The 12,180-nt window shown below is 42.1% G+C and overlaps 1 protein-coding gene across 8 annotated transcripts in view; it reads right to left on the bottom strand.

The window, feature by feature from the left end:
• NTRK3 (neurotrophic receptor tyrosine kinase 3) overlaps positions 1-12,180 on the bottom strand; it is a 932,433-nt gene that overhangs the window by 465,861 nt on the left and 454,392 nt on the right. For all 8 annotated transcript variants that reach the window (XM_029575291.1, XM_029575284.1, XM_029575285.1 and 5 more), the window contains exon 4: positions 10,548-10,616. In XM_029575291.1, the coding sequence (XP_029431151.1) occupies positions 10,548-10,616 (69 nt within the window). The remainder of the gene's footprint in view (positions 1-10,547; positions 10,617-12,180) is intronic.

The raw sequence follows: 12,180 nt of genomic DNA, 5'->3' as shown, positions 1-12,180 counted from the left end.
CCTGGCTGAATATTTTACAAATAATTTTGATCCAAGTGTTGGGCGATTAATTATGGAACATTAATTATGGACATTGAAAACAGATGTCTGACAAGTGATGTGGCATCAGAATTTTCACTTACAAATAGTTTCTCATCATTCAATTGTGGAAAGTTGACTGTATATGGAAATACTATGACTGTAGAATTACTAAAGAACCCTATGGCCTTCTGATCGTTTCTCATCAAGGTTAGTTAAATTTAGTATGGCTGCCTTGGTCACCGTGGTTTCTTGGGATTATTAATGCCAAATGGAATAAGAACTTAAAGAAATCAATGATTAGCCCAGTCTTAAAAAAAAACAAAACAGAATTTGGACCCTAAGAAAACTGAACATGATCGCCCAGCATCCAATTCTCCCTTTTTATTAAAAAAAAAAAAAGTGGAAAAATTGGAGCATCAACAACTGAATACATTCATGGAAGATACATGGTTTTGTTTTTTTTATACCTCTATCGCTCTGGGCCTATTCGAAAAGGACATGGGACAGAACTGGTTCTGCTAGCACTAATCAATGAGATCCTTACCATGTGACAGGCTATCTGTGCCATTGGCCGGCCCCTGTCAAATGGAGGGAGCACTGGATGGCTGGCGCCATCTTTAAAAATGGCGCGGGCCATCCAGTGCTCCTACCATGTGACAGGGGCCGGCCAATGGCATGGATACCCTGTCACATGGTAAGGGCAAAGGGCCATCGGCGCCATTTTGATTAGTGGCAGCCGATGGCCCAGGAGCGGGAGATCACTCCCGGGACCCCAATGGACCACCAGGTACCTGTAAAAAAATTTTTGGGGGGTCAGGAGGGTGGGGAAAGCTAAGGGATTAGTTTTAAAGGGTCAGGGTGAGTTTAGGGGTTATTTTTGTGTGCCGTTTTTCCCGCCCTCCCCCAAAACAATAAGAGAACCCCCACAAACAATATCATGGGGTTTTCCTATCGTTTTGGGGGAGCCCCCGATTTCTGATGATTTTGAAAATATTGTATGATATTTTCAATCGTCCGAAGCCCGATTCACATCCCTAACGTATACAAAATGTGCGAGCTAAAAAAAAAAAGGGGGGGGCAGAAAAGGGGCAGTGCATGGGCATACAGTTAAGCGTGTAAATACATATTTTTAAAACGGAGGCCGCAACGTGCGGCAGCTTCTTAGCCACGCATATTTACTGCTGCTCCCGATGAGGTTTATGTCTGCGGAAATCATAGGGTCCGAGTCAGCTGGGAGAGTGCAGGATGAAGAACCAGAGGGGACTGGATGACTTTGAGATGACTGGACAAGATAATGGACTGACTGGGAAAAACTGGGAATGTCCTTCGAGTGAGCATGGTTTAAAATCCGCTTACGACATGTGTTAAAGCCAACAGAGTCCTAAGGAAGACACGCGAAGTACATTTGATCGAGTAACCATTTAAAATTAGGAGCATGCTTACAAGTGGTAGGCGGATTTTAAATCAAATGTGTGAAAGTTCGGAAGGAAACTGGGGAAAAAATGGAAAGGATAGAAAGGTTTATGGTGTGACAGCCCCAGGCTCCAATTAAGCTAGGCACCCAAATGGATGACAGCAAATTACTGAATCAAAGAAGAAGAAGAATTTAACATTTTAAAAAACCTGTTATTGATGCTACTAAGTCACCAAACACAGTGGAGTTCATCCGTGTAATGAACAGAGCCTGACAAGTACAGGAAAGGGAGCATGTTTGGACAGTAATAGAAACAGGATTCAGGGGTCAGGTAAAAGACATGTAGGAGAGCTGCTGGCACTGTTTTATGTATGGAGATTCATATGATCTCTATCAATAGGGGTAGAAAACCAGAGAAAAAGACAAGTGGGCAGACTGGATGGGCCAACAGATGGGATTTTATCTACCAGCATTTACCACGTCGCTATGTTTTTACGCAACTGAACTTGAGTGTGTTCGGTGACTGAATGGCTAAGCATCTAACCAGAATAAACAGATAAATGAGATTAGCTTTTGTGGTAGAATGTGCAAGACTGCTTGTGTGCCAACAGGATAATAAATTCCACAGAAAGCTCAAAACAGTCTTAGGCAGTCATAAAACATCCTTTTTTTTTTTTACTTTGGGACTATGTTTCATAAATCAATTCTTCAGACCATTTTATGCCATCTAATGTACCCATGTTAGACTATTACAGAGATTTAAAAATTAATCTATAGTACTGTAATTTGATTACAACCTGTTAATAAAAAATGAAAAAGTATTGCTCAAAACCGATTACTTCTATTTGTAATGAAATGCTACTAAAATCATGATTCTTACTATACACAGTATTATTGCGTTCTCCTTCACTTGCTTTTTTTTTTTTTTTTGCGTTGACACCATGACAAAATAATATATACTGTGTTAAGGGGCATGATAACACCTTTATTCCCACTTGGAAGGCTGTGTTTATTCTTTAATAAGTTCCTTTACTTCCTTATTCCTTATGGCCATATAGATCACATTGCAGGATAAATGTGTTGTTAATCCCAATCCCTCCATGATCACTCCCGCATTTTCCCCCTCCCCCTCGGTCTTCTGAACCAACAACTTTAAAAACTCAACAAAACAAGTCACCGGGGCAGCTTTGAATTGATTTAATGCCAAATTTATTCTTTGAAATGAGTATTCAATGCTTTATCAATAATTCAGTAGACTATAGTGCGAGGACCTCAGATGCCTGCTAGAGATGCTATCAGACCTCTTAAGGAAGATCTGAGAGGCTGTGTTAGACCGAGGACCAGGAAGCATCATTCATATATGAGCCTCCTAGGGCAGCTAAATATGAAGAGGTCACAGTAGCAGGCTTCAGGGGAGCAGACCGAAGAGCAACATCTGAAAACATTTCCTCGCAGACAGGGTGGCGAGAGCGTATGGAATGGACTCCTGGAGATGATGGCGGAGGCAGAAAATGGCAATAGAATTAAAAACAACAACAACAACAACAAAAAGTCATAGGATAAGCTCAGAGGATCCCTTGTGGCAAGGAAGACGGTAATAAAACATTGGATAGCCTGCACAGAGCAGAAGTTACAACCCAAAACAGCGGTGATGCGACAGCACCGGGTTTCCAAGAAGGCATCAGGGGTAACCTGCCTGATAGGAACATGGTTAAAATCCAAACCTGAATGAGCACGCAGAGGCTGCTTTTTCATATTTTGTTTATTTTTGTTTTCAGCAGTCTCACTAATCTTGACGATGACTGGAGAAAAATCAGGGATCTGCATTTGGTAGATTCATTTTTGGTGTGCACAATATTGAAATAGTAAGCTCTGAACTGAAATTAAAGTTTCCCAAAAATGAATAAATCAAAGAAATGAATGGGGGAAAACGTAAAAGAACATGAAAAATTTAACAAATATTTTCTGGCTGCACACACCTAGTGGGGATTATTGTAAAACTTGATATTAAGACAAGGAAGACTGGGTCTTGACTTAAGTATTGGTCTTATAATAATAGCTGAAGGGTGGCAAGGCCTGAAATAGGCTACTAGCAGAGGTGGTGGATGCTATCACTGTAACTGATTTTGAGACAGATATATGGGACACCGGTCAGTAATAGGAAAGGAATGAAGAGGTCCGGTAAAAGACATAGGGGAGGAAAATATTGGTGTTGGGATGCATATTGACATTAATACGTGCATCTACCCAACTTGGAGCGCAGAAGTAGCCCATTGTTGTAAGCCTTCTCTGGGACAGGAACCTTTCTAGTGTACCTGAATTATAATTTGCCTTAAGCATGGGTTTTGAAAATCCAAATTCAAGTGGACAAAATGCAACTGGGCAGATAGGATGGGTCAATTTGGTCTTTTACTGCCATCGCTTATTATGCTACTATTTTACTATGTCACAGTTAGGGACCTTCATTTTCGTTTATTATGGTTCTTTATTTTGCCTGGGAATTTATTAGGATTTATTATGACAAGTACAAAAACAGGAAAAAAAATCAGTTTAAAAAATGACTCATTTTTCCGGATAAATATAGAAGTTTATTTTGGTGGACAGAAGCCAGGACAATAAAACAATATTAAGCTGATTCTCCCACCCACCCATTCAGCAGCATCCCCATCTCTACTCTCTTCCCCTTCCTAGTATATCCCTCTCCCTTCTTCCACACCCCTGCCGAGAATATCCCTCTCCCCCTAAATCTACACTGCATCCTTACAGGTGTTGGTTCCAGGCTTCTTCTCTCTCCCTCAGCAGCAGCAGCGTACTGATACTCCTGTGCTCTGCAACACTGCACTTCTGCTTGCGTGCAGGGCCAGGCAGCCTGCCAGGAAGTGCTTCTGGTGGACAGGGCCTGCTTCAAATGCACGCATGGCACCAGGCAGCAGGCACTGTGATTGCTCAGGAGCTGAGGAGGTGGGACTTGAAACATAGCACTGGGTAGCACTGGAGGGTGAGCACTTTTCACTGGTGGAGGGCGGGATTTGAGAAACAGCAGGAGCTTTGGCCTGCACTGGCTTCCAGCAGTAACTGGAGGCCTTGAAACGCTGCATCTACAACTCTGGAGCAGCTTTTTAATCAGCCTAAAATTAGCGTGAATATCAGTTTAGATGGATTGTCACCTTTGGAAAAATCCAGGAATTTACGGGTGAAAATCGGTTTAAACTGAAAAACGAAGGACCCTAGCTACAGTTTAGGAGAAAAAATATTCATATGAATATTTCATGCTATATTATTTTTCAATGCTCAGAATTACAGAGTATGTAAAAACAGAAATTGACTACTTATTAGAATATTGGTTTTCAAGGAAAAATATGTACTTATTAAGACTTACAATTCAATGCATTCAATAAGTCATATTTTAATGGGTGAATATTAAAAGTTTGGGGGTCATTTTGGATTTGAGATTGTCCTTAAATATTCAGGTTAGGACAGTTGTTAAGAATGCTTTCATAATCGGAGAAAGTTCTTTTTCACTCAACGCACAATTAAACTCTGGAATTTGTTGCCAGAGGATGTGGTTAGTGCAGTTAGTATAGCTGTGTTTAAAAAAGGATTGGATAAGTTCTTGGAGAAATCCATTACCTGCTATTAATTAAGTTAACTTAGAAAATAACCACCGCTATTACTAGCAATGGTAACATGGAATAGACTTAGTTTTTAGGTACTTGTCAGGTTCTTATGGCCTGGATTGGCCACTGTTGGAAACAGGATGCTGGGCTTGATGGACCCTTGGTCTGACCCAGCATGGCATGTTCTTATGTTCTTATGTAAGATGAGGCTTGTAAAACAACTTAGGCTTGTTTCGGTCCGGAGGATTTTAAAATTGTGATGCATTCGACGGTGCTTAGCCTTCTCGATTACCGTCACTCATTGTTTGTGGAGCTGCTGCAGAGGCTTTTGCAGAAGTTACAAATCATCAATTGAACCGAATTCCAGTGGAAAGCTGAGCAATCAAATCTAAATTCCACCACATGAGCCAGCTCTGGTAAGAGATGGTGGGAAAGAGATGTCCCATATTGAGGGCTCTGCACTGGTTACCTATTTTATTTATATAGTTACATTGATTGTATGCTCATCTTTTTAGCCCAGAGCTAGTTACAATAGGCATATTCACCCACAAGCTATATCACAAACAGTTGCAATTAAAATTTAACAATTATCACTTTACCCTTACAAAGTTCTCCAACCCCCAAACTATCCAACCAATTCAATTCCCACCCTTTCATCCCTCCCCTCTCTTATCAAACACCATCACCCTGTTACAACCCAGACCCCAACCCACCTTCCCTTAAATTCCCTATCAAAATAATTATTCACATTTTCTGTATCACATACTTTATCATCAATTAGTTAAAACCAACTCCACACTCTTTCTATGAACCCTCAAATGCATATTCATTATGGATATTCTAAAATCCCAGCTGGTTAAGTGTGCCTCCAGAAGAGGGCTGGGAAACACTGAATTATATAAAGAACCAGAATGTCAACTTCTTGCAAAAAGTTAAATTTAATTCATCTTACAACTCTAGTGGCACAGAGTTCCCCGACCAAGGCCTGAAATAACTAGATGCCCTCTGCCTTATACGCATCAATTTAACTTGTGTCATCCCAGACACTACCAATAGAGCCTATTGTGAAGAGCAAAGAGATCATGAAGAAACCTAGTCTACCAACAAATCAGCCAGATACCTAGGAATATCAGAGCCATAGACAGGCTCTGCAAATCAAATGCTGAGCTTTAAACATCACTCTGTCTCTGCTCAGTTGACTATTGGGGTCCAATTTAAGATCATATCCTTGACATTTTGAGCATTGAAGGATTTAGAGCATTTGCATTTGGTTGAAATAGTTAGTTATTTTATTCCAGGCAGACCTCTTTATTCTAGCCAAGGAAAGCAGTTAGTGGTTCCTACTCCTAAGGATATGCAGGGAGCCAGGACAAAAACTAGATGCTTTTCACATTTTTGGGAAGCTTCTGCCATTGGATCTTAAGGAAATTGATAGTCATTTGCTTTTTCACAGGGCTTTTAATACTTGGTCTTTTGGCCAGTTGTCAGAGAAATAGATTTTTAGGTATGAAGATAGGTGCTGTATGACTGGGGTAACAGAAAGGAAGGGATATGTTGATTGAGGGTTTAGATAATATAGTGGGGATATAAAGGATGGATTTACTGTTATTTCACTTTGTTAATTTTTGTATAATGTATGGTTTATGATTATTTTTACTGTTTTTATTTGAATTTATTACCCATCTTTTTCAATAAGAAATTCACCTAAGGCAGGGTTGAAAATATTAGAATGGCAACATACAGTTAGGGACTACTAGGTGTAAGAGGTTAACAATTCTAGTCTGGGGAAGGTGAGCAGTAAGGATTGAACTTCACATAAGTAATAATGACTAAACGACATAAATACATAATATTTTGGTGGAACAATAGGCTGTAACAGGCACTCATATATAATGTGAGGGTGGTTATAGCAGTTGGCATAATTTAGTGTTTCCCAACTCTCTCCTGAAGGTACAGCTAACTAATTGGGGGTTTTAGGATATTCATAATGAATATGTATGAGATAGATTTGCATATATTGGAGACCCAAGGTTCGTAAATGTATCACATGCATATTCATTGTGGCAATCGTGAAAACCTGACTGGTTAGATGTGTCTCTAGAAGAGGGCTGGGAAAACACTGCTGTTATTCTACGACAGTCAGTTTGATTCTCATGCATGCAGGAGAGCAGCCAGGTTATAGGGGGTGGCCAACTCCAGTCCGCAGGGATCCACAAACAGGCCTGGTTTTCAGAATATGCAAGAGATAAATCTGCATACAGTAAGGGCAATTCATCTGCAAATCTATCTCATGTATATTCAATCAAGGTGGATATCCTGAAAGCTAAGCTCTGTTTGTGGGCTCTTGAGGACCGGAGTTGGCCGCCCCTGTTACAGCAGTTTAAATCTAAAGCAGTCGGCTCAGTTTTAATGCAGGGAGGGGAGCAGATTTCAACTGCATTCCAGGGGTAGAGGTAATTACGGGTTTGGTATTAAAGGCCTGCTGTTTTATTAATGCTGATGGTGATTGCTATAATCCGCTTTGCTCAACTTTTTGTTGTAAAATGCAGAGTATAAATGTGTAAAATTAAATTGCATTCCTGTTAGGATTAGAAAGGCAGGATATAAAACCAAAAACGTCTTCCTCCTCGTCATTCTGTATGAGCTGCCTTCAGAATCCTGAAAAATGCCTAAAGTAGGGTGTTTGCCATGTTAGTCTGCTTGAAATGACATAGAAGCATCGGTTATTTATTTATTTATTACAAGGATTTATTACGTGCTCTACTACCTTAGAACTCAGAGCGGGGTACGGGGTTATTTAGTAGCATACATCAGTGTGACAGAAGAAATACATAGATGCATGGATCAGGAAGCAGGTAGGAGTGGGAGTTAAAGGGTAAAAGGGCAGTGGAATATATTCAGAGCTGCCAAGTTACCCAGTTCCGGGAGGGAGATTTTAGGCCAGTCTTGAATTTCTGCATTATGCGACCTGCAGCACTGATTTCAATGATTAAAATCACAGACTACAAGTATCACACTGCTTTGGAATGTAAGGTGAAGCCCAGGACTGGTCAAAAATTTCCCTCTTGCATCTGGGCAACTTGGCAGCGCCATATATTAGATTGGGGAATGGGATGAGAGAAAGGATATGGTAGCAAATATAACATTAAAAAAATGGTATAAAAAATGGGACTAGGTAAGGGGGCAGGATTTATAGGGTGGAAGGATAGAAGGATACTGCATATATTATAGTATATATAAGCAATAGCATAGTACAATGGTACAGGACAAGATGACATTTTGTCATAGGTTGGTGATAGTCTGCAGATGCAATGACCTAGATTAGAGCTGGTGCCCATGGGGATCGGAAAGCTAGACTTGGTGAAAGAGCCAGGTTTTGACTGTGAGATAGAATGATAGTATATTGGAGGCCAGTATGGTCTGTGTTGGGAAAGAGCTCCAGAACCTGGGGAAGAATATGGAGAAGGTGCACTTGTGGGTTCGGGCCAGCCTTGAATCTTTGGGAGCAGGGAGTCGTAGGAGAACCCCCAGTTTGGATCTCAGCCTCTGGGTTGGTTTGTAGGGGTACAGGCAGTCTTTCAGATACATGAGGTCTCACCAAGTTCAGACTCTCAATAACCTTAAGTTCTTCACTGCAGGGAGGAATAAGGAATGCTCCAGTGGCACAAGATTGTCCACCACTGGTTAGTGGATAATCATGCAAGAACCCAAGTGGAGAAGTGGCCTCCCACGCGGAATAAAGGAAAGGAGGCAAGTGACACTCACCCTCCTTTGCTCTCCCATGGTAGATGGCAACCTTCTAACCACCCTCTTATTTTCTTAATTATGTGGCCGATCCTTTGGTTCGTCATTAATTATGTGGCCGATCCTTTGGTTCGTCATTAGATGGCCCTAGGTCCCATACCAACAGGACTAGTAACAGCATTGGGATTTTCCATTCTCTTTCAGTTTCTCCACTGAGCTGACTGTGATTGGTTATCCCAGGGGCATTAGATGGAGCTAGAGGTAGAGAAAGTGTGGTCATTTTGAGTTAGGTTTTGAGGAGTGACACCTCACCCCCCCCCCCCCATTCCTGAGAGCAGGATCAGGAGACCTGTAAGTGACTCCCTTCACTCTCTAGAGGAAGCAAGACCAGTGACAGTACTAGCCAGTGTATGATATTTTGGATAGACACATTTGGATTTTTCTCCTTTTTGTTAGTGTGGAGTTTTTTCCCCACCCCTCTGCAGACTTGTGGAAGGAGATAGAGGCTGTAAGCAGAATTGGAACATCAGGCCTCTCTCCCAAAGATGTCATCTGAGGTTGGAACATCAAGCCTTGGGAGCTTCCCAACTGGATCTCCACCCCCAAAGTGATCAGGACACAGGCTGTGGGCATCAGACTGAACCTTGGACTCGGGTAGGATCTTTCCATGGTGTGGGGCTCTCTCCTAGGATTCCCCAATCTACTGGGCTGTTTGCACAGATGAGGGGAACGTGGCAAACCCCTTCCCAGGAACTTGAGAGATGGACCCAAGTACCCCAGCAAAGACAATGTAAATAGTTCAAATGTACAGTTTCATTTGTGGAAAGTTTGTGGGACAGTGGTTGACGTTTTGGAAATAATCAGTAAACTTTATTTGAACACCCAGTCTAAGTCCAGTCTATTTGTCCCTGAAGAAACTACATCACCAGAAAGGCACACTCACTTCAGGAGAGATGCTCCATCACCTGGGCCACAAAGGATTTCCTTTTGCCACACAGAAAGAGCTCACCCCCGGGAGGTGTAGGAAGAAGGGGAAGGATGGCAAGAGCAGCCCCTGACTAACATTCTTTTATGGCCCTAGGGGAAATTACAAACCCCCTGGCAAAGGGTTACAGTAACGTTACAGTTTTACATCTTATGCCTAGTGGTGGGAGGGGAGGGGTGCTAAATGAAGCATTTCTTATTTTCGAGCAGTATGGATCTATTTTAACTGGTCGGCATCAGATCACACTAGGCGGTCTTGGTAAGCCATTGGTATGACTTGGGAGCTGGTCCACCAGATGACAGTGGTGCGGGTGAGATTGGGTATAAACATGACTGATGGGGGTCTCCAGTTGGAATACGACAGGGGACCGGTTTGTGGATGCGCTCCTTTGGATAATGCCTGAAGCCCAGGCTGGGCTGAAGGTGGCCTACCTTGTTGAGCCGTGGCAGTTGGGCTGCCCATGCATCGGATGCAAACAGTTTTTCTTGTATTATTTGCCTGGCTTAATTTTTTGTCATGTGTTTGCTAACATTAATAAAGCTGTGGCCTCTGTCATATAAAACTATATGTTTGTACTTTTTTTGACATGTTCTTTTGCCTTAAGGTGTGTGAAACAGGGCGAGTGAAAGAGGAGTACTGGACAGTCTCAGCTGCCCATGTTATTGTACGTCCGTATCCCAGGGACAGAAATGTCCTCAATCCCTGAGATCCCATCCTCAAATCCATTCCTCCCACTTTACCCAATGCTGCAAAACGATCTACTTACAGCTCGAAAAGACTCAGAGTCTGAAAGAGTTGCCATGACAAAGTGGTGAGCCGGTTACCAGAGAGGTCTCTGAAAATAAATAAGAAAGGGAAATTATCAGTTTTGTGATTACTGAGTCCATCTTACTTCGGCTCTCGGTGATTTCATTAGCATTCCTTTGACATCAGGGCAACATTCACAACTTGGGTGCATTTTCAGTGCCTTCACCCCTTCCCCATCCCCACCCCTACCCCTCACTTGCAGTTGATCTATGTGCTTTCCATTAAAAAAAAAAAAAGATTCTCTCCTCCTTCAAGCTGGAGAGCAGCACTTCTTACCTGCGTCTGCCTCTCCTCCTTCAGTTTGAACACACAAGACTAGTAGATGCCATGAGACTACAGGGCCCCACGTGATTCACACCTCTTCCTGAGGCCAGCAGAGAAGGAAGCAGATGCAGAATAAGAAGCACGCCTAAGGGTAACCGGGGAGTGGAGGAAGGAGGGGAGGATTGATTTTCAAGTTATAGCGCCTCCCCCAAACGTAGCAAGATTTCCCATTTAATATTATCATTGATTTGTCTATAATTCTGCAAATCAAGCTTACCTACCCCACTTTTGACCATAGCTCCACTAGGCACATGCCTAATAAGATATCCAGTTTTGTACATCACCGAGGTTTGCAGGAGGTCACACACTGACTGTACTACTGGTGAGCACAACAAGTGTTCTTATGGTATTCAAGGAAAAGAATTATATAAAAAAGGAACACAGGACCCCATTATTCAAAGCGCATTCAGCACTAATTAGCCGGATAAGCGGGACTTAGGTGGCTAAGTAGCAGCTGCCGAATATGTCCCTATGTTCAGTGGCCACCGCTTAGCCGTATAATTCCCTTATTCAGCTAAAAGTTACAAGCACAAAAAAAAAAGGTGCACTGAGTGGATCAGGGGCGGAGCAAGTTAGCCGTATAACTTACTGAGTTAGCCGCATAAGTATCAGTGTAAGTTTAGACGTGCCATAGAGCAGGCCTAAACGTAGCCGGGTAGACTTAGCCGGCTAAGTGCATACATACATACGCATATATTCAGCGGCTTTGCCGTGCCGCTGAATATACACTGTAACTTAGCGGGATACGTTCTATCCAGCTAAGTTACTCACATGGCCAGCTTTGAATATCTACCCTATAATGTTTTTCTCAGGTTTCCCACTGGGACTTGTGTTATCGACCATCTATTTTTTACTCTGCTACCACATCTGAAACCAAGTGCATTCATGCAGTGTAGAAGGTGCGTTATTGATGGTACATATCACACAGTTCCATAGTAACTGGTACCAACTCTAAAGTTATTTGTAATTTAGCATTGTTTTTAGAGAATAAGATGGAGGGAAGAAATAGAAAGATGGAGGGAGAAAGATCATGAAAGACACTTGGAGAACAAAAGAGACAAGGAGAAGTATTTTATAAACAGCAAAGGACAAACCTGGTTCATGCAGTGGTGATTTTCTGCCCAATCATGTCAGATCACAACCCGAAACCTTTTAGAACTTGCTTCTCCCTATTTGGGAAAAGTAGACCACTGGACCCTACAGGCTACCTTTTTTTTGGTGGGAAGAGGGAGGTGAAAATTACCACCGAGCTCATGCATATTCTGTTT

Source organism: Rhinatrema bivittatum, chromosome 13 (genome assembly GCF_901001135.1).
Source record: "Rhinatrema bivittatum chromosome 13, aRhiBiv1.1, whole genome shotgun sequence".
In the NCBI taxonomy this organism is placed as follows: Eukaryota; Metazoa; Chordata; class Amphibia; order Gymnophiona; family Rhinatrematidae; genus Rhinatrema; species Rhinatrema bivittatum.
Note: the sequence above shows the minus strand (reverse complement) of the source record. Positions and strands in the feature narration are given on the sequence as shown.